Below are 13,976 nucleotides of genomic sequence, written 5' to 3'. Positions count from 1 at the left end.
AGAAAGCTAGAATTAAATTGAAAATGTTACAAGAAGCCATGGAAAATGGAAGTTTTGGCCAGAGTGGGTTTTATATTATTAAGCATCAGTATTAATGTGGGTAAAAAAATGGATAACTCTTAGAAATAAAACGTTGTTGTATTTGGAGGGACATGACTTGCAACTCGGTTGGCATGCTTTCTTATAGTATGGGAAAAATAAAATTCATAAATATTTTCAAAACCACTATACTAGAAATGCACTATTACTAACATGGGGAAAAATAAAATGTAAAATATATTTGAAAATTCTAGGATGGCTTTCAACAATGGAAGCATTTGTACATCCAAATTTAGTTAGTTTTGAAAAAATATGGACATATAAAGATATTCTAAATTCTGAAGGAAATTTAAAATCTAAAGAAGAGATGGAAAATCAGGGTATTGATTTATCATGGTGGGCATATTTACAAATGCAAGTGAGATATGATAAAGATGTTAAACTGTATGGATTTTACAAAGAACAAACCTTATTTGATCAGATATTATAAACCTCTGATGAGAAATTTATTAAGAAAATATATAATTTTTTTTACTGAATTTGAAAATGGAAAATGAACAAGTTAAAGATACAATGGTAACATGGGCAATTTTTTTGGGATATAATATAGATTTGGAAAAATGGCAAAACTTGTGGGAAAGAAATTATAAATTGACAATGTCAACCTCTTACAAAGAAAACTTATATAAAATGTATAGATGGCACTTGCCACCAGCAAGATTAGCAAAAATGTTTAAAAATATGTCAGATAGATGTTGGAAATGTAAACACAAGTCAGGTACTTATTACCACATATGGTGGACATGTGTTAGAGCAAAGAGATATTGGAGAAAAATACATACCGTACTTGGCTAGAAAAGATGTTGGGAAAACATGTAGATTTTAATCCTGAACTTTTTTTTATTAGGTATAATGCCAGAAAATCTTGATAAACATATATATATATTTGATTTTACATGTGATAACAGCAGAAAGAATCATCTTCGCACAATATTGGAAAAATGAAGAAATACCACCAGAGGAAGAAATAATAATAAAAATACCAGACTGTGTGGAAATGGACAGACTTACTTTGAGATTGAAAGAAAAAGAAGAAACAGAATACTTTCAAACTTGGGACTTACTTATCAATGGCTGGAGAAAAGAATAAGGAATTAGGAATCCAATTTGTATTAGTGAGTGATAAACTCAGACAAAACGTTTGTTGAACAAATATTTTTGAACCATATGAAAAAATCAATAAAAACTTTTAAAAAAAAAGAATATAAGTGACTGAATCCATTGCAAAGGACAATTGCAAAAGACTTTAGATTTGTAAAGGATTCATATCTATGTGTTGTTATGAATTGAAAGAAAGATTATTCTAAATTCAATTGAAGTCAGTCCTTCCCACTCCTTGAAAAGGAAAAGCAAAAAAAGTGAATCTGTGTGTAATATCATATTATTAGAAAATATAAGAATTTTAGGAGTAAATGGCCAGGCAAATGTGGCTGGGGTGGGGACCCTATGCATTTCCTTTCAAGTAAACACATGGTTGAACATAGTTGTCAGACCTTGGGGTAATAGCTTGATTCTAGCTGAGGGCGTGGTGGCTTTTGATTTAATTTCTAAGAAAAACTTCCAGAAGCTTAATAGTTGTCTTCTCTTAGAAGGATGAGAAATGGCTGTGAAATAAACTTGCCTAAACCAGTGTCTTCTGTAAATGAACAAGAAATAATGTCATTATCTTCACCCAACGTGACCACTGAAGAGCACCATATTGAGAACCATATTGCTGATAGCCTAGATCACAGGTATCAAATTCTCCATGTCATGTGATGTGTCGTGACATATCGTGACTTTTTTTGTATTGCTGGAGCTGGGATGAGCGCGGCCTCCGTATGATGCAACCGGCGTGCGGGCCGGCAGTTTAATACCCCTGGCTTATATGCTTTTTGATCAAAACAGAGAAGGGAAATAAGTAGGAAGATAATTTCAGATGTAAGTGAATAAGTTCTTTTATAAGTGCTGATCCAAAACAGGAATAGCTACATAAAGAGGCTATTTTTAAACACCTCGGTGCATTCATTTCTCAAATGAACAAGCAATAAAGCAGGGATATTTCAGTATGAAGAAAGACTACATTGTATGTACTTGTGTTTTGTACAATATTCTCACACAGACATAAATTGTATCAAAGTTTGCCCCAAGGAAAATGTATTTCCTTTATTTCCCATTCTCTTTGTTATCTGTTACCAAAATAAGAGATTGCTTTGTCCTAGATGAGTCCATCTGCATTCTTTACTGCCTGGAAATGTAGCCTCTTTTGGTTAGAGTAGGGCGGGTGAGCAAATTAAAACATATTTTACAAAGTATAAGAAAGGACTGGAGCTTGGGTACCCAGTGTCTCCTGTATTATGGTGACACAGAATTAGTACCAGCAGATCGCTGCTTAGGGGGCAAGGTTCCTAGATTGTGCTAAGCTATAAACCATGCTCCTAAAAAACACTGGCTTAATCTGTTGCACCAACTTTTGGCAGATTTGCAAAAGTTAGATTATAATTACACTTAGGGCAACTACAACTGGGCTGCCAAAATCCAGACAACCATCAGAATGTAGCAATGTCTACAGAGCTACATCTTTGCTGGCAAATATATCCATAGGAATGCAATCCATTCCAATTTTTTTAGCATCAGCACTGAACCTTCATGCCAATGCCATACCATCCATCCCCTGCCAAATCAGTAAGAAACATCCAGCCCTCGCTATTTGTCAGTGGAGAAGTTCTGAAAAATGCACAGAAATGTGAGACCTGTTCACAGGAAAACACTCTATACATGCTTAATTAGACTGACATTTTCTTCCCTTTCATTGTTATAAGAATCAAACCAGCTGTATAGCTATCATAGGATATGAGTCCCTTGCCTTCTTCCAGGAATTATTTCACACTTCAATTTCCCCGCAGTCTAGGATTTCCTGGCAGTATCTTGTTGAAATCCCAGCCATGCCCAACCTGCCTTATGTTTTTGCAATCAGGTAAAATTGATTAAGTATTACCACCTGTAGATAATTGCAATATTGACGTGTTGAGCATCTCCAGTGTGGGGTATAATTTAAGGCAGGACTTGAAATTAAGTACAGCCATCCTTGACTATGTTTCTCTTCCTCCTCCTGTCTTCTTACATTTGTCCTACTCAGTGCAGGGTCTACTTGTTTGTACCAAACTTGCTCAGTTTGTACAGCAAAGTCATCAATACCTGATGAATACTGCAGGTGTTTTGTTTTTCAGCCAGCTTGTCATAGCCAGCCCTTGTTTTGGGCTGAGAGAGGTGACTGGCCCAAGGTCATCAAGCTGACTTTCAGCTTAAGAGAGAATTAAAACTGGGTTTCTTCACTTCTAATCCAGCACCTTAAACAACATATCAAGGGGCTCTCATATTGACTCTCTCCATATAATTTTCTTAAATCTTAAAGTACAATAGTTCTTTACAGAAATCGTGACCATTTTAGACCAAATCAAGTCCAAAAACACTAGAGAATTCCTGGAAGCCTGGCATTCTCACAATTCAGCCATCAATAAGCACATAGACCAACAACATTTACACGCTGTGCAAAAGACATAATCAACAAGCCAAAAAAGGGAGCAAAAAGACCAAAATACCTCCCCAAAGCAACCAAGAGCTAGATGAGCATAGATTAACATCAAGAGGAACATCAGATCAACTGTCAAGAAGAGAACAATATCCCAATCAAAGAGCTACCAGACCAGCCAACAGTAAGCAGTCCACCCACCCACCCCCTCAAAACCCCCAACAAGACCATTCCCACCAATGCTTGGTGGGGCAAATCACTAGATATATACATTGAGAGCACACCTTACTCCATACCATCTCTGATGATGTTATGGCTTGGTAATGAGATGTCTGCAAGAAAACAGCCAAGCTCAGAGAGCATCAAGGATCTCTCATTTCAACCCTGAGATACGAACATTCTCCTTTATTGGAAAAATAGCTGATTTTGTGGTTTGTGCTAATAATTCTGATGAAATAAGTCACTATTTAATTGTTTGCTTTAGGACAATTGGAACAAATTACATAGCAAGCAATTTTTGCCAGATCATAAGGCAAACTGTTACAGAGTTCAACAAAACTGCTGTTTAAAGTTTATGAAAATTGTAATTTTTACAAGTGCAAAATGCAGTTGATGGATGAATTATTAATATTGTTGGCAGCTAAAGTTCATGTGGCTTGCTAGATAAATTTGAAAGGAAATAGTCTGAAGGCTATTGCAGTAAATGTGGGAAAAGAACAACCTTGAACTGAACATATGTAGCAAGCAAATATTTTAAAGGCATTTCTGCTGATTTAGTGGATCAGAATTACACAATCAGAGGTAAATTAATGTTTGTCATTGAAATGACTCGTAGGGAATGGAATTTCAGATGTGAATATGGAATAAAAATAAAACTTGAGGTTGAATTTATAAATGCATAGAAAAATGTTCAAATCTTCTTTTCAAATATTATCCCAGGTGATACCTAAAAAGAGATATTGGGGAAATTCTGAAGAAGTTATTCTAGGTAGTGTTAAAGAGTTCTGAGTTACAGAGTGAGAGAGACAAAAACAAGAAGTAAGCTATTCTTGATTCCTTATATTTAACAACGCCGTTTCTGGAAATGAATTACAATGTAAAGTTCTTAATTAACTTTCTGTAGAATTCTTCTGAGAAGGAACAACCAGTCCAGCACCAACCCCCTCATCTCAGAATTTTCACTCCCACATCAGGAAAAAACACACAAAACAATCTCTTCAAACCTGGACATACTGTGGTACAAAATGAAAGATTTGCCAAAGTAGTCTTTGATGATTGGAAGCTAATAAAATGCATTATACCTTAAAAAGGTAAAGGTTCCCCCGCACATGCGTGCTAGTCGTTTCCGACTCTAGGGGCCGGTGCTCATCTCCGTTTCAAAGCCGAAGAGCCAGCGCTTGTCCGAGGACGTCTCCGTGGTCATGTGGCCGGCATGACTAGACACCAAAGGCGCACGGAACGCTGTTACCTTCCCACCGTAGTGGTCCCTATTTTTCTACTTGCATTTTTACGTGCTTTCGAACTGCTAGGTTGGCAGAAGCTGGGACGAGTAACAGGCGCTCACTCTGTTATGCGGCACTCGGGATTCGACCCGCCAAACTGCCGACCTTCCGATCTACAAGCTCAGCGTCCTAACCCACTGAGCCACCGCATCCCTGCAGCATTATATCTTAGAGAAAGACAAAATCTTTTAACATGGAGATTACTGTTCAGTTTGAATTGGAGAAAAACGACTTCTGTTTCAAGAATCCTTGGTATAAACCAGAGTTTTGGTGGACTTCAACTCCCAGAATATCCCCAGCCAGTAAATCAAAGGAGATGTTAAAACAATGTAATCTTTTAACAGCTTAAAACAATGCCGTACTAGAAGGAATTAGGAAGGAAACTAAGGTCATAAAAGGTGACTTTGTAGTCAAAGTTAGGGGAATTTTAATGGGGCACCAATTGACCTATTACAGTTCCATCTTTAGTTAAGCTCTTTTTTATGTGCTGTTGATAGAAATCCGATAATCTGTTGAGTCACATTTGGAGGTGGTCCAATATAAATTATTGTCTGAATAAAAAATAATATGAGAGTTTGAAAATGTATATTAGTTGCACATTGATATCAGAATGGTGATTTGTATCTGATCCATGTAATTCTGCAGGACAAATCCAACATTTCTGCCGCCTGATGCACAGTACAAGAGCCTTCTCTTCCCAGTTTATAGACTAGATCCAACAGGTTTTGTAGCTAAATTTTTACTTCAAAAATTGGAAAAAGAATAGCAGATTTCATCATACTACAGGACAGCAAACAAATTTAGTGGGATCCCATGGCACTGTCTCATTTTCTGACTATAAATGGGATTAATAAATAAAATGAAAGCATATATCTGCCTTCTTACGAGATCCTACTACCAATCTCAGTCACATAGTGACTAGGTTTATATATTGTATTAAGCCATAGTTTATTGAATAAACCCCTATTGGTTGATTTTCTATTGCATGCTGAACTATAAAGCATGGTTTATAAATTACTGTGCTTTGGCTCACACATTTTGTTAAACACCAACAATCACATCACTTAGTGGGTTATATGAAACCTGGCTATTATTGTCTAAGACATGCTATCATTGTGTCCTACAAAAGCACTGGCCTTGCGGTACATAAAAGTGTGGGCACAATTTCACCCATTTTATCTCATTGCAAGTTTATATATTTGGAGGCCAGTATCCCCATGAACCTACTTATTTGGCAGCCTGCATTAAGATCAGTATCCCTCTTTTTTTGCTAGGAATACAAAACATAAACAAGATTGTATATATTTTGCTGTGCACAGTATGGACTAAGCGGCTGGATTTGTGGACCTCACACTTAAGCAGCTCATGTGCCAGAAAGTTTAATAATATACAGATAGCCCTTGACTTACGATCAGTTATTTAGTGATCATTTAAAGTTATACTGTACATACCTCAGGGCTACATATGACATGGATTCAAAGGTCCAACAGTCATGGGATCAAAGTTCGGGTGCTCGACAGCACGGCCCCATTTATGAATGTGTTCAGCATGTCATGGTCATATAATTATGTTTTATGACAATTTTGCTGAAAACCAGCATTTACTTTTGGTGGCAAATATATGTAGTTTGGATGTAGGATGAGGATGGAGGTTCATTTTCTGAGCTTGTGCATTGTTTTATGAATCTTTCATTACCAGGCTAAGTAATATCTTCAGTGGAATTTAGGAAATTCTCTAAACTCTGCTGAAGGTGTTACCTGGTAATTTATTTATTACCTGGTAATAAAAAGAAAGGGACGCGGTGGCTCAGTGGGTTAGGACGCTGAGCTTGTCGATCGGAAGGTCGGCAGTTTGGCGGGTCGAATCCCGAGTGCTGCGTAACAGAGTGAGCGCCTGTTACTCGTCCCAGCTTCTGCCAACCTAGCAGTTCGAAAGCACGTCAAAATGCAAGTAGAAAAATAGGGACCACTCCGGTGGGAAGGTAACAGCGTTCCGTGCGCCTTTGGCGTCTAGTCATGCCGGCCACATGACCGCGGAGACGTCCTCGGACAAGCGCTGGCTCTTCGGCTTTGAAACGGAGATGAGCACCGGCCCCTAGAGTCGGAAACGACTAGCACGCATGTGCGGGGGAACCTTTACCTTTACCTTTAATAAAACGTTTGGAAACCAACCCAGAAACTCAGAGAACGGACCTCCACCCTCATTTACTTCTGGATTTTTGTAAAACTGGACCCATAGCAAACCATTGATTCACTTAATGATCATGGTGTTTGTTTAATGATTTCCACAAAAAAAGTTGTAAAATTGTATTGGTAATATGACCAACTCACTAAATGATTGTCATGACTTACAACCATTATGAACAGCTTCATTATGTAGTGTGTCATAAGTTGAAGTCTATACTCAAAATTACTAGAGGAAAAATCTCTTTTCCTTTTTGGGTGAATTGGTAAAGTTATACTGTCCACACCTATGAAGTTCAAGAGCCATACAATGGAAGCCAACAGGTTCCAGTTCATTATTCCAAGTATAGATGATTTTCTCTAATCTTCACCTGATAGATTATTTATCTAATCTTCACCTGAATGCATCCAACAAAAGGGAAGCACTTCTTCTCTGAGTAATGTCAAACACTGTCAAACAACACTTACAATTCAGAAGTTATTTTTCCCCTCATACATATTCAATCAGAATCTCTTTTTCTGTAATTTAATTCATTATTCAGTGCTCTATGTTACGTTATGTTATATCCTGTCAAGTATTTAAAAAACATGATGATAGCTCTTGTTGGTCTCGAATATAATTCATTTAATCCAGTGTTTTTCAAACTTGGCAACTTCACGATATATGGACTTCAACCCCCAGAATTCACAAATTCAGCTCCATTCTGGGAGCTGAAGTCCACACGTCCGATGGTTTGAAAATCATTGATTATATCTGATTATATCTCTTTTCCCAGCCACTTCATTGCTGTACTTTAAAGTGTTAAAGATTGCCTGAATCAGAACCCAAAACTAGTCACCGTATTCAAGGTAGAGTTGGGATATCAAATGCAGAACAAAGTGCAAGTAGAATTTTTATTTAAAAATTGTATTTCTGTATATGCTACTTAAAATTATACTTGCCTTTTGGTTTTGGTTTTTTTTCCCACAGGCATATCACATTGTTGACCCAAATCCCATATTCAATTTACAATTTATTAGTACTGCAATTTATCCATAAAATATTTGCTTCCTTGGAAAATAATTTTGCAATCATCTCTATTAAATATTATTGATCTATTTATCCCATTTCTTTTATAAAAACTACCAAATTTTATTTCTGTTTTGAAAGATATCCTATCCAGTTTTATATCAGCAGCAAATTCAGGAAAGCATTCCCTTCGTCTCTTAGGAATAAAAAATGTTTGAGAGTACAAGACCTAGGATATTTCCCCCACCCACATGATACCTTATTCCAATTCAATAAGGAACCGCTCTGAGAATAATTTTTGAGCCAGGTATGTAATCACCAACCCGCTCATACTCAAGTAGCATGCTAAGCAGAATATAATGGGCTGTTTTGTAAAGTGCTTTTCTGCAATTAAGTTAAACGACATCTCCAGCATTCCCTCAATCTAAGGATTCTATCCAAACAAAACCTTTGCTAAGGGTTCATGTGGCAAGATTTTTTTTTGATAGGTCATGCTGACTGCTGGTAATTATCAGATTGTTTTTGAGTTTCTTAAAAATAAAGATTTGTATGAACTGCCATAGAATGTTTCCATGTGCTGACATCAGATTGACTGGCTTTATTGATATCTAAGAGGCTACCAAAGCTTACCTAGAAGAAGCAAATAAATATGTAAAATAATTCCCATTTTCTATCATGACTTAGAACAAGACTATATAAGGTGAATCGGGGTGAGTGGATGTTTGGATAATTTTCAGTGATGGTCAGTTTCAACTGCTGTTGCAAGAAAGCTGACAAGCAGGAAGGAGGGTAGGAAGAGGAAAGTAGGTGCCAGTACCAATGAGGCCTATCAGAGAAGCTGCCCAAGTGTGCCAGGAGCTGGGCAGACCTGAGAGGCAAAAACAAACATTTTCTATTTACTTTGATTAGAAGGTCAACAAGGTAGCTAAGGAGGGGTGATTGATCTGAATTTAGCAATGTTGCGTATGTTCCCTGTTCTGTGCTCTACGTCTCAGTTTTGCTTTCTCGTTTGTAAGTTCCTCATAAGCTTGTGTTTAATGAAAATATTACCACTCTATTTCTTAAATTAAAAAAGAGGAAAACAAAATAAAAAAATAGGTAAAGTTCATCCTTTTTGAAAACTTCACATGAAAATCAGGGCCCTATCCTAAATGTTTCAGATGGCTCCCTCGTTAACTTCATTAGCAAATGTAATGAACCTGGTGCGTCATCATCAGCTTCTCTTCAGCAGAGAAATGTCCTCAAAAAAAAAGGGCTTATCAAAAGCATCTCCTTCACTGGGCTCTTATTTTTCGTCCCGTTCCCCATCGGAAAAGAAATTGGGGTTTTCTGGCAAAGTAACCCTGATTTTCTTCTTTTCTTTGAAGCGTCCAGAATTGGAAACTTTGACATGTTTCCCTTTGGTGCTTTTGTCCACAATTTTCTCTAGCCGGGCATTGAATTCCTGCTCATTGTGGCTTCCGCTGCTCCCATCTGCTGGTATGCCCTCTTGTAGATTCTCATCATTGGACACTCCGTAAATATCTGGACTTTCATACAATACCTTTGGAGTTGATTTTTTCTTTCGGAGGAAGGTTAACTTCCACCAGCTATAATTATTTTCTGCCATGGAGCCAACAGGAAGGATCAGTCACCCTTGGGAAAGGGGGAAAAAAAGTACAGATCTGTTATGATCTTGTGACTTGGCTGGTTTCCCCCTCCTGCCCAAAAAAGGTCAATAAGACCATATTTAGAATTCTGAGCTTCATATTCCTCATGTACACATAATAAACGTCTCACCCCAAATCCCTATTTCCCTTCCAAAAATAAATTATGCAAGTTAGATGGACAACATAAGAAACTATGAACTTTCTTGATCTGTGCCTTAGAGAAGAAAATGTGTAATGCAGATGATCAGGACAAAATCAAATTCCATGTACGTGGGAAAAATTTCAGATTTTTTTTGATGTTTAAGATGCAGATGTTGAAGCTTCAGTTTGAAGGGAGAGACTGAAACTGAGAATAGTTTCTTTACCAGGGCCACCTGCAAGAATGGCAACTCCTGGGCAAGTTTAAAAGTCAGCTTTAAAGACAACTTTATGAAGTCCACAACCACCTTCTCCTTCGGGAGAAGGGAGGTATAAAAATTTAATAAAACTAAACTAAACTAAAACTTACATATACTCTTTGCAGTGAGTACCTAAAATGATGAGATGCTGCCTAAAAGATTACTTGGTTTGCATGTTCCTGTTTCCCCCCCAAAAAAATGTTAGAGAAACTAAATACTATATTTAAATTTTCCCTTTAAAACATGGAACACCTTATCTTTTTCCCCTTTGTTTTCAGTTGCTTCACTTCCAAGTTTTGTTTATTCCCCACTGATGGTGGCAGAGACACAGTATACATATTATTAAAGTATCAATGTTAAGGCAGGAAAATATTTGATGAAGCTCATCTTATTTGTATACGTCTTAGCTCAGTCAATTCATCATCTGTTCACGAACTTATTGTTATCATTTTGAAAAATTTAAATGCACTATATAAATGCTGCATTGTAGGTAGAGCAAAGCTCATTATGATGCTTAGGCACTTGCGAATGTGCTTCTCAGATTCCTGTTCTTGGATCCATACATTTTGCTAAGCCACATTTATTTTTGGTTTGAGATCAATCAACAGTGTTCCCAAGAACCACATTGATTGAATTCATGCATTATCCTAAGCTAAATAACTCAAGCCAATTGTAATGGGAAAAAGGAATAACCTTGAGGAATAAGAACAGCCACAATCAAAACAACAGTCAGATAAAAGAAGTCTGACTCTGGGCCAGAATTGAGAAACCATCTCCAACAAGGTTCTTCCTAGTTCTCAGATTCAGACATGCAATATTCTGTTTCTATAACCTAATAAAAATGCATGACTTTGGTTTCCTAATCTGGTGTACCTTGAAGTGCTAATACCAGTGTTTCTTATGGGTCCTCTTAAATGATCTATATGGGCCAGCCTCGGATAAGAGGAAAAGATAATAGAAGAAAAGGCTATAGTTATATCTTCTTGCTGAACAGAAAAAATGTCCATAAAGAACTACAAGAATTTTTATTCTTTCCATCTAAGTGGCAGCTTGAAAAATTAAGTAGATTTACGAGATTAGCATTTGGATGGGAGACCACCAAGATACTTAAAGGCTAGACTGTGGAATATTGAAAAAATCCTTTAAAAAGGAATAGGAAAGAAAACTGCATGGGATGCTTATTAAATCAGCAGGAGAACTCAACTTGAAGAGTCCATACCTTTAAATTATTATTATGTATTGATTATTATTTTTCAGCTTCTGCTCATCTCAGGTGTAACTTCTTGTTTCAGATCAAGAGCAATGGCACGATCTATATGTAAGTGAATTTATTTATTCTAAATTAAATCATCGTTTCCTGTGTATGATCGAAGGATGCTATAGCTTGAGATACCATGATAATAGTTTACAAATAGACAACACCTCCTTGAAAGACAGACTGAACTCAATCCTCTATCTGAAGGCCTGTCTATTCCCTGTGAGCCACGCAAAAAGGATGAAAGGCAGTCTTTCTCTCATTCACTGTGTCCATAGATTTCTGTGGGAGCTGTTAAAATCCAACCTTATTCTCCATCTCAGAGGTGGAACCAGAAAGAGATATTAGAAACATAGATGAATGGTAACCTCTAGTCCAGGGGTAGGCAACCTCGGCTCTTTTTTGACTCATGGACTTCAACTCCCAGAATTCCTGAGCCAGCTGGCTCAGGAATTCTGGGAGTTGAAGTCCATGAGTCATAAAAGAGCCGAGATTGCCTACCCCTGCTCTAGTCTAACACCTTAACTATTATACCACACAGTACCGGCATTCTCCAACCAAGTATCCTCTAGATGCATTGGATTATTTTTAAGCTTGGTCACTAAGTTACAGATTCAAATATGCTGTTATCAATCTTCAACTTCTCCAAAACCATGTTTAAACTTTATTTTAAGACATTTAATGTTTCTCTAAACCACATAATCTATATTTTCTTTCTTTCTTTTTCTTTCTTTTCGTTCTTTCTTTTGGACTTATGTTCTCTTTGTCCATCAACCTAGTATTGCCTCCCAATATATTAGACTTTAATGCTAGCTCAGAATTATGGGAGTTATTCCAACACAGGTTGGGGAAAGGAAGGAAGGTGGGGTCCATAACCCATCTTTCATTGGGAATCATAAATGACTAGATAAATTATCTACAATGTCCTCACACCAAATATTAACTACTTCCATAGAGTGGAGATAACAGCTGAGAAGGCTCTCTTCCGAAACTTTGCCAGAGTTCTTTGATTAGGAGCGGGGCTGCAACATATCTTCCTTGCCTGACTGAGTGGAACAAAGTTGGGTCTGTAGGTAGCCTTGCTCTATGCGATGTAGGGCTTTATAGGTCATAAACAACATATTGAATTGAACCCGGAAGCAAACTGGCACCCAATACAATTCATGGAATAGAGGTGTTTGATGTGTCCTTCTCTGGGCACCCAATATAGCATTTTGCATTTGATTTCATCCATCCTTGAGAGGAATCTAATAGATTGGGAGCAAGGCAGTTTAAGAGAAACTGAAGTATTCTGCACAGATGTATCTTTTCATTTTCTCCTTCCTTTTCTCTATATAAAAAAAGAGAGCAGGAAGGATTCATTTGCCAGAAAAATTTTTTTTAATGAAATGCCATGGTAATATTCAACTCTAATCCAATGTTTTACATGGATAACAGAAAGAGGGTTTTTAAAACTCACAGATTAATGGACACCCTTGAAATAGGTAGTGAAGTAAATAAATGTATCAAGATGTACTCAGGACAGAATTGAGCCAACTAATGTTCTTCACGTTTTGGGCTACAGTTCTTACAATCCCTTGTAATTTGTTATTTTGGTTGGAAGTGAATGAGAACTGATTTGCCTGACCTCTGAGCTAAAGAATCAGACCCTCTCTCTCTGTTAAGTGTATTTTTAGCAGTAACTCAAGTTTGCAAAAGTGAAATATGCAAAACAGACAGCTACTCAGTGGGTCATATGAGATGTTTTTGTTTCCTTATTTTATTTGAAAGCCAAATAAAGTTGTTCCTTCTTCATTTTATGTTTACAACAATCTGTAAAAGATTATAATAAGAAATTGTATCTCAGTCTGAGATCATCCAGAGATTAGGAGTAATCATGGATGAAAACATGTGTTTGCCCCATCTAGATTCAAAACTCTGCCCACTGAAGTTCTACTCATTTTATCTTTATATCTGCTGGTAGTGATCAATTAAACATTTGTGAAGGCTACAAAACACAAGTGTTCCCAGGTGTGGAGTTTCCTTCCCCCCTTCTCTTAAAAGTGCCATTAACAACATACCTGCTTCGTCTGATTTGTCCGTCACTGAACAGTATCTTCAACTCTTGTGGGCAAAGGCCAATATGGAGAAGACGTGAGGTAGAATGAGACACTGAGCTGGACGTTGAGTTACTTTTGTTCAAAACGGCAGAGTTGGCTTTGGCAACCAGTAAAAATGTGATTCTCACATCTCAGGTGTGTGGAGGTGCCACATACCTATTTGTGCTTCACTTCTCTCTCCCTCCCTCTGTATGTCAAGGTTAACCAGGGACTGAGCCACTCCTGCCTAAAGTAAACAGGAGCAAACAGTGGCTGAGCAGGGACAGATCTG

At 37.3% G+C, this 13,976-nt stretch overlaps 1 protein-coding gene across 1 annotated transcript; it reads right to left on the bottom strand.

Annotated features, from left to right (window-relative positions):
* Nucleotides 1–1,293: 1,293 nt before the first annotated feature.
* On the bottom strand, nt 1,294–13,877 carry PRR15L (proline rich 15 like). The gene is made up of 3 exons (XM_083378156.1): nt 13,660–13,877; nt 7,252–9,939; nt 1,294–6,869 (listed from the first exon to the last, which is right to left on the bottom strand). Exon 2 carries the CDS (start codon nt 9,911–9,913, stop codon nt 9,590–9,592), a length of 324 nt encoding a protein of 107 aa, XP_083234282.1. The 5' UTR covers nt 9,914–9,939; nt 13,660–13,877; the 3' UTR covers nt 1,294–6,869; nt 7,252–9,589.
* Between the last annotated feature and the right edge of the window lie 99 nt (nt 13,878–13,976).

Source organism: Vipera ursinii, assembly GCF_947247035.1.
Source record: "Vipera ursinii genome assembly, chromosome: Z".
Classification (NCBI taxonomy): domain Eukaryota; kingdom Metazoa; phylum Chordata; class Lepidosauria; order Squamata; family Viperidae; genus Vipera; species Vipera ursinii.
Note: the sequence above shows the minus strand (reverse complement) of the source record. Positions and strands in the feature narration are given on the sequence as shown.

Excerpts from the sequence above, each read along its gene's own strand:
- PRR15L (XM_083378156.1), bottom strand. The coding sequence starts at position 9,913 with ATGGCAGAAAATAATTATAGCTGGTGGAAGTTAACCTTCCTCCGAAAG.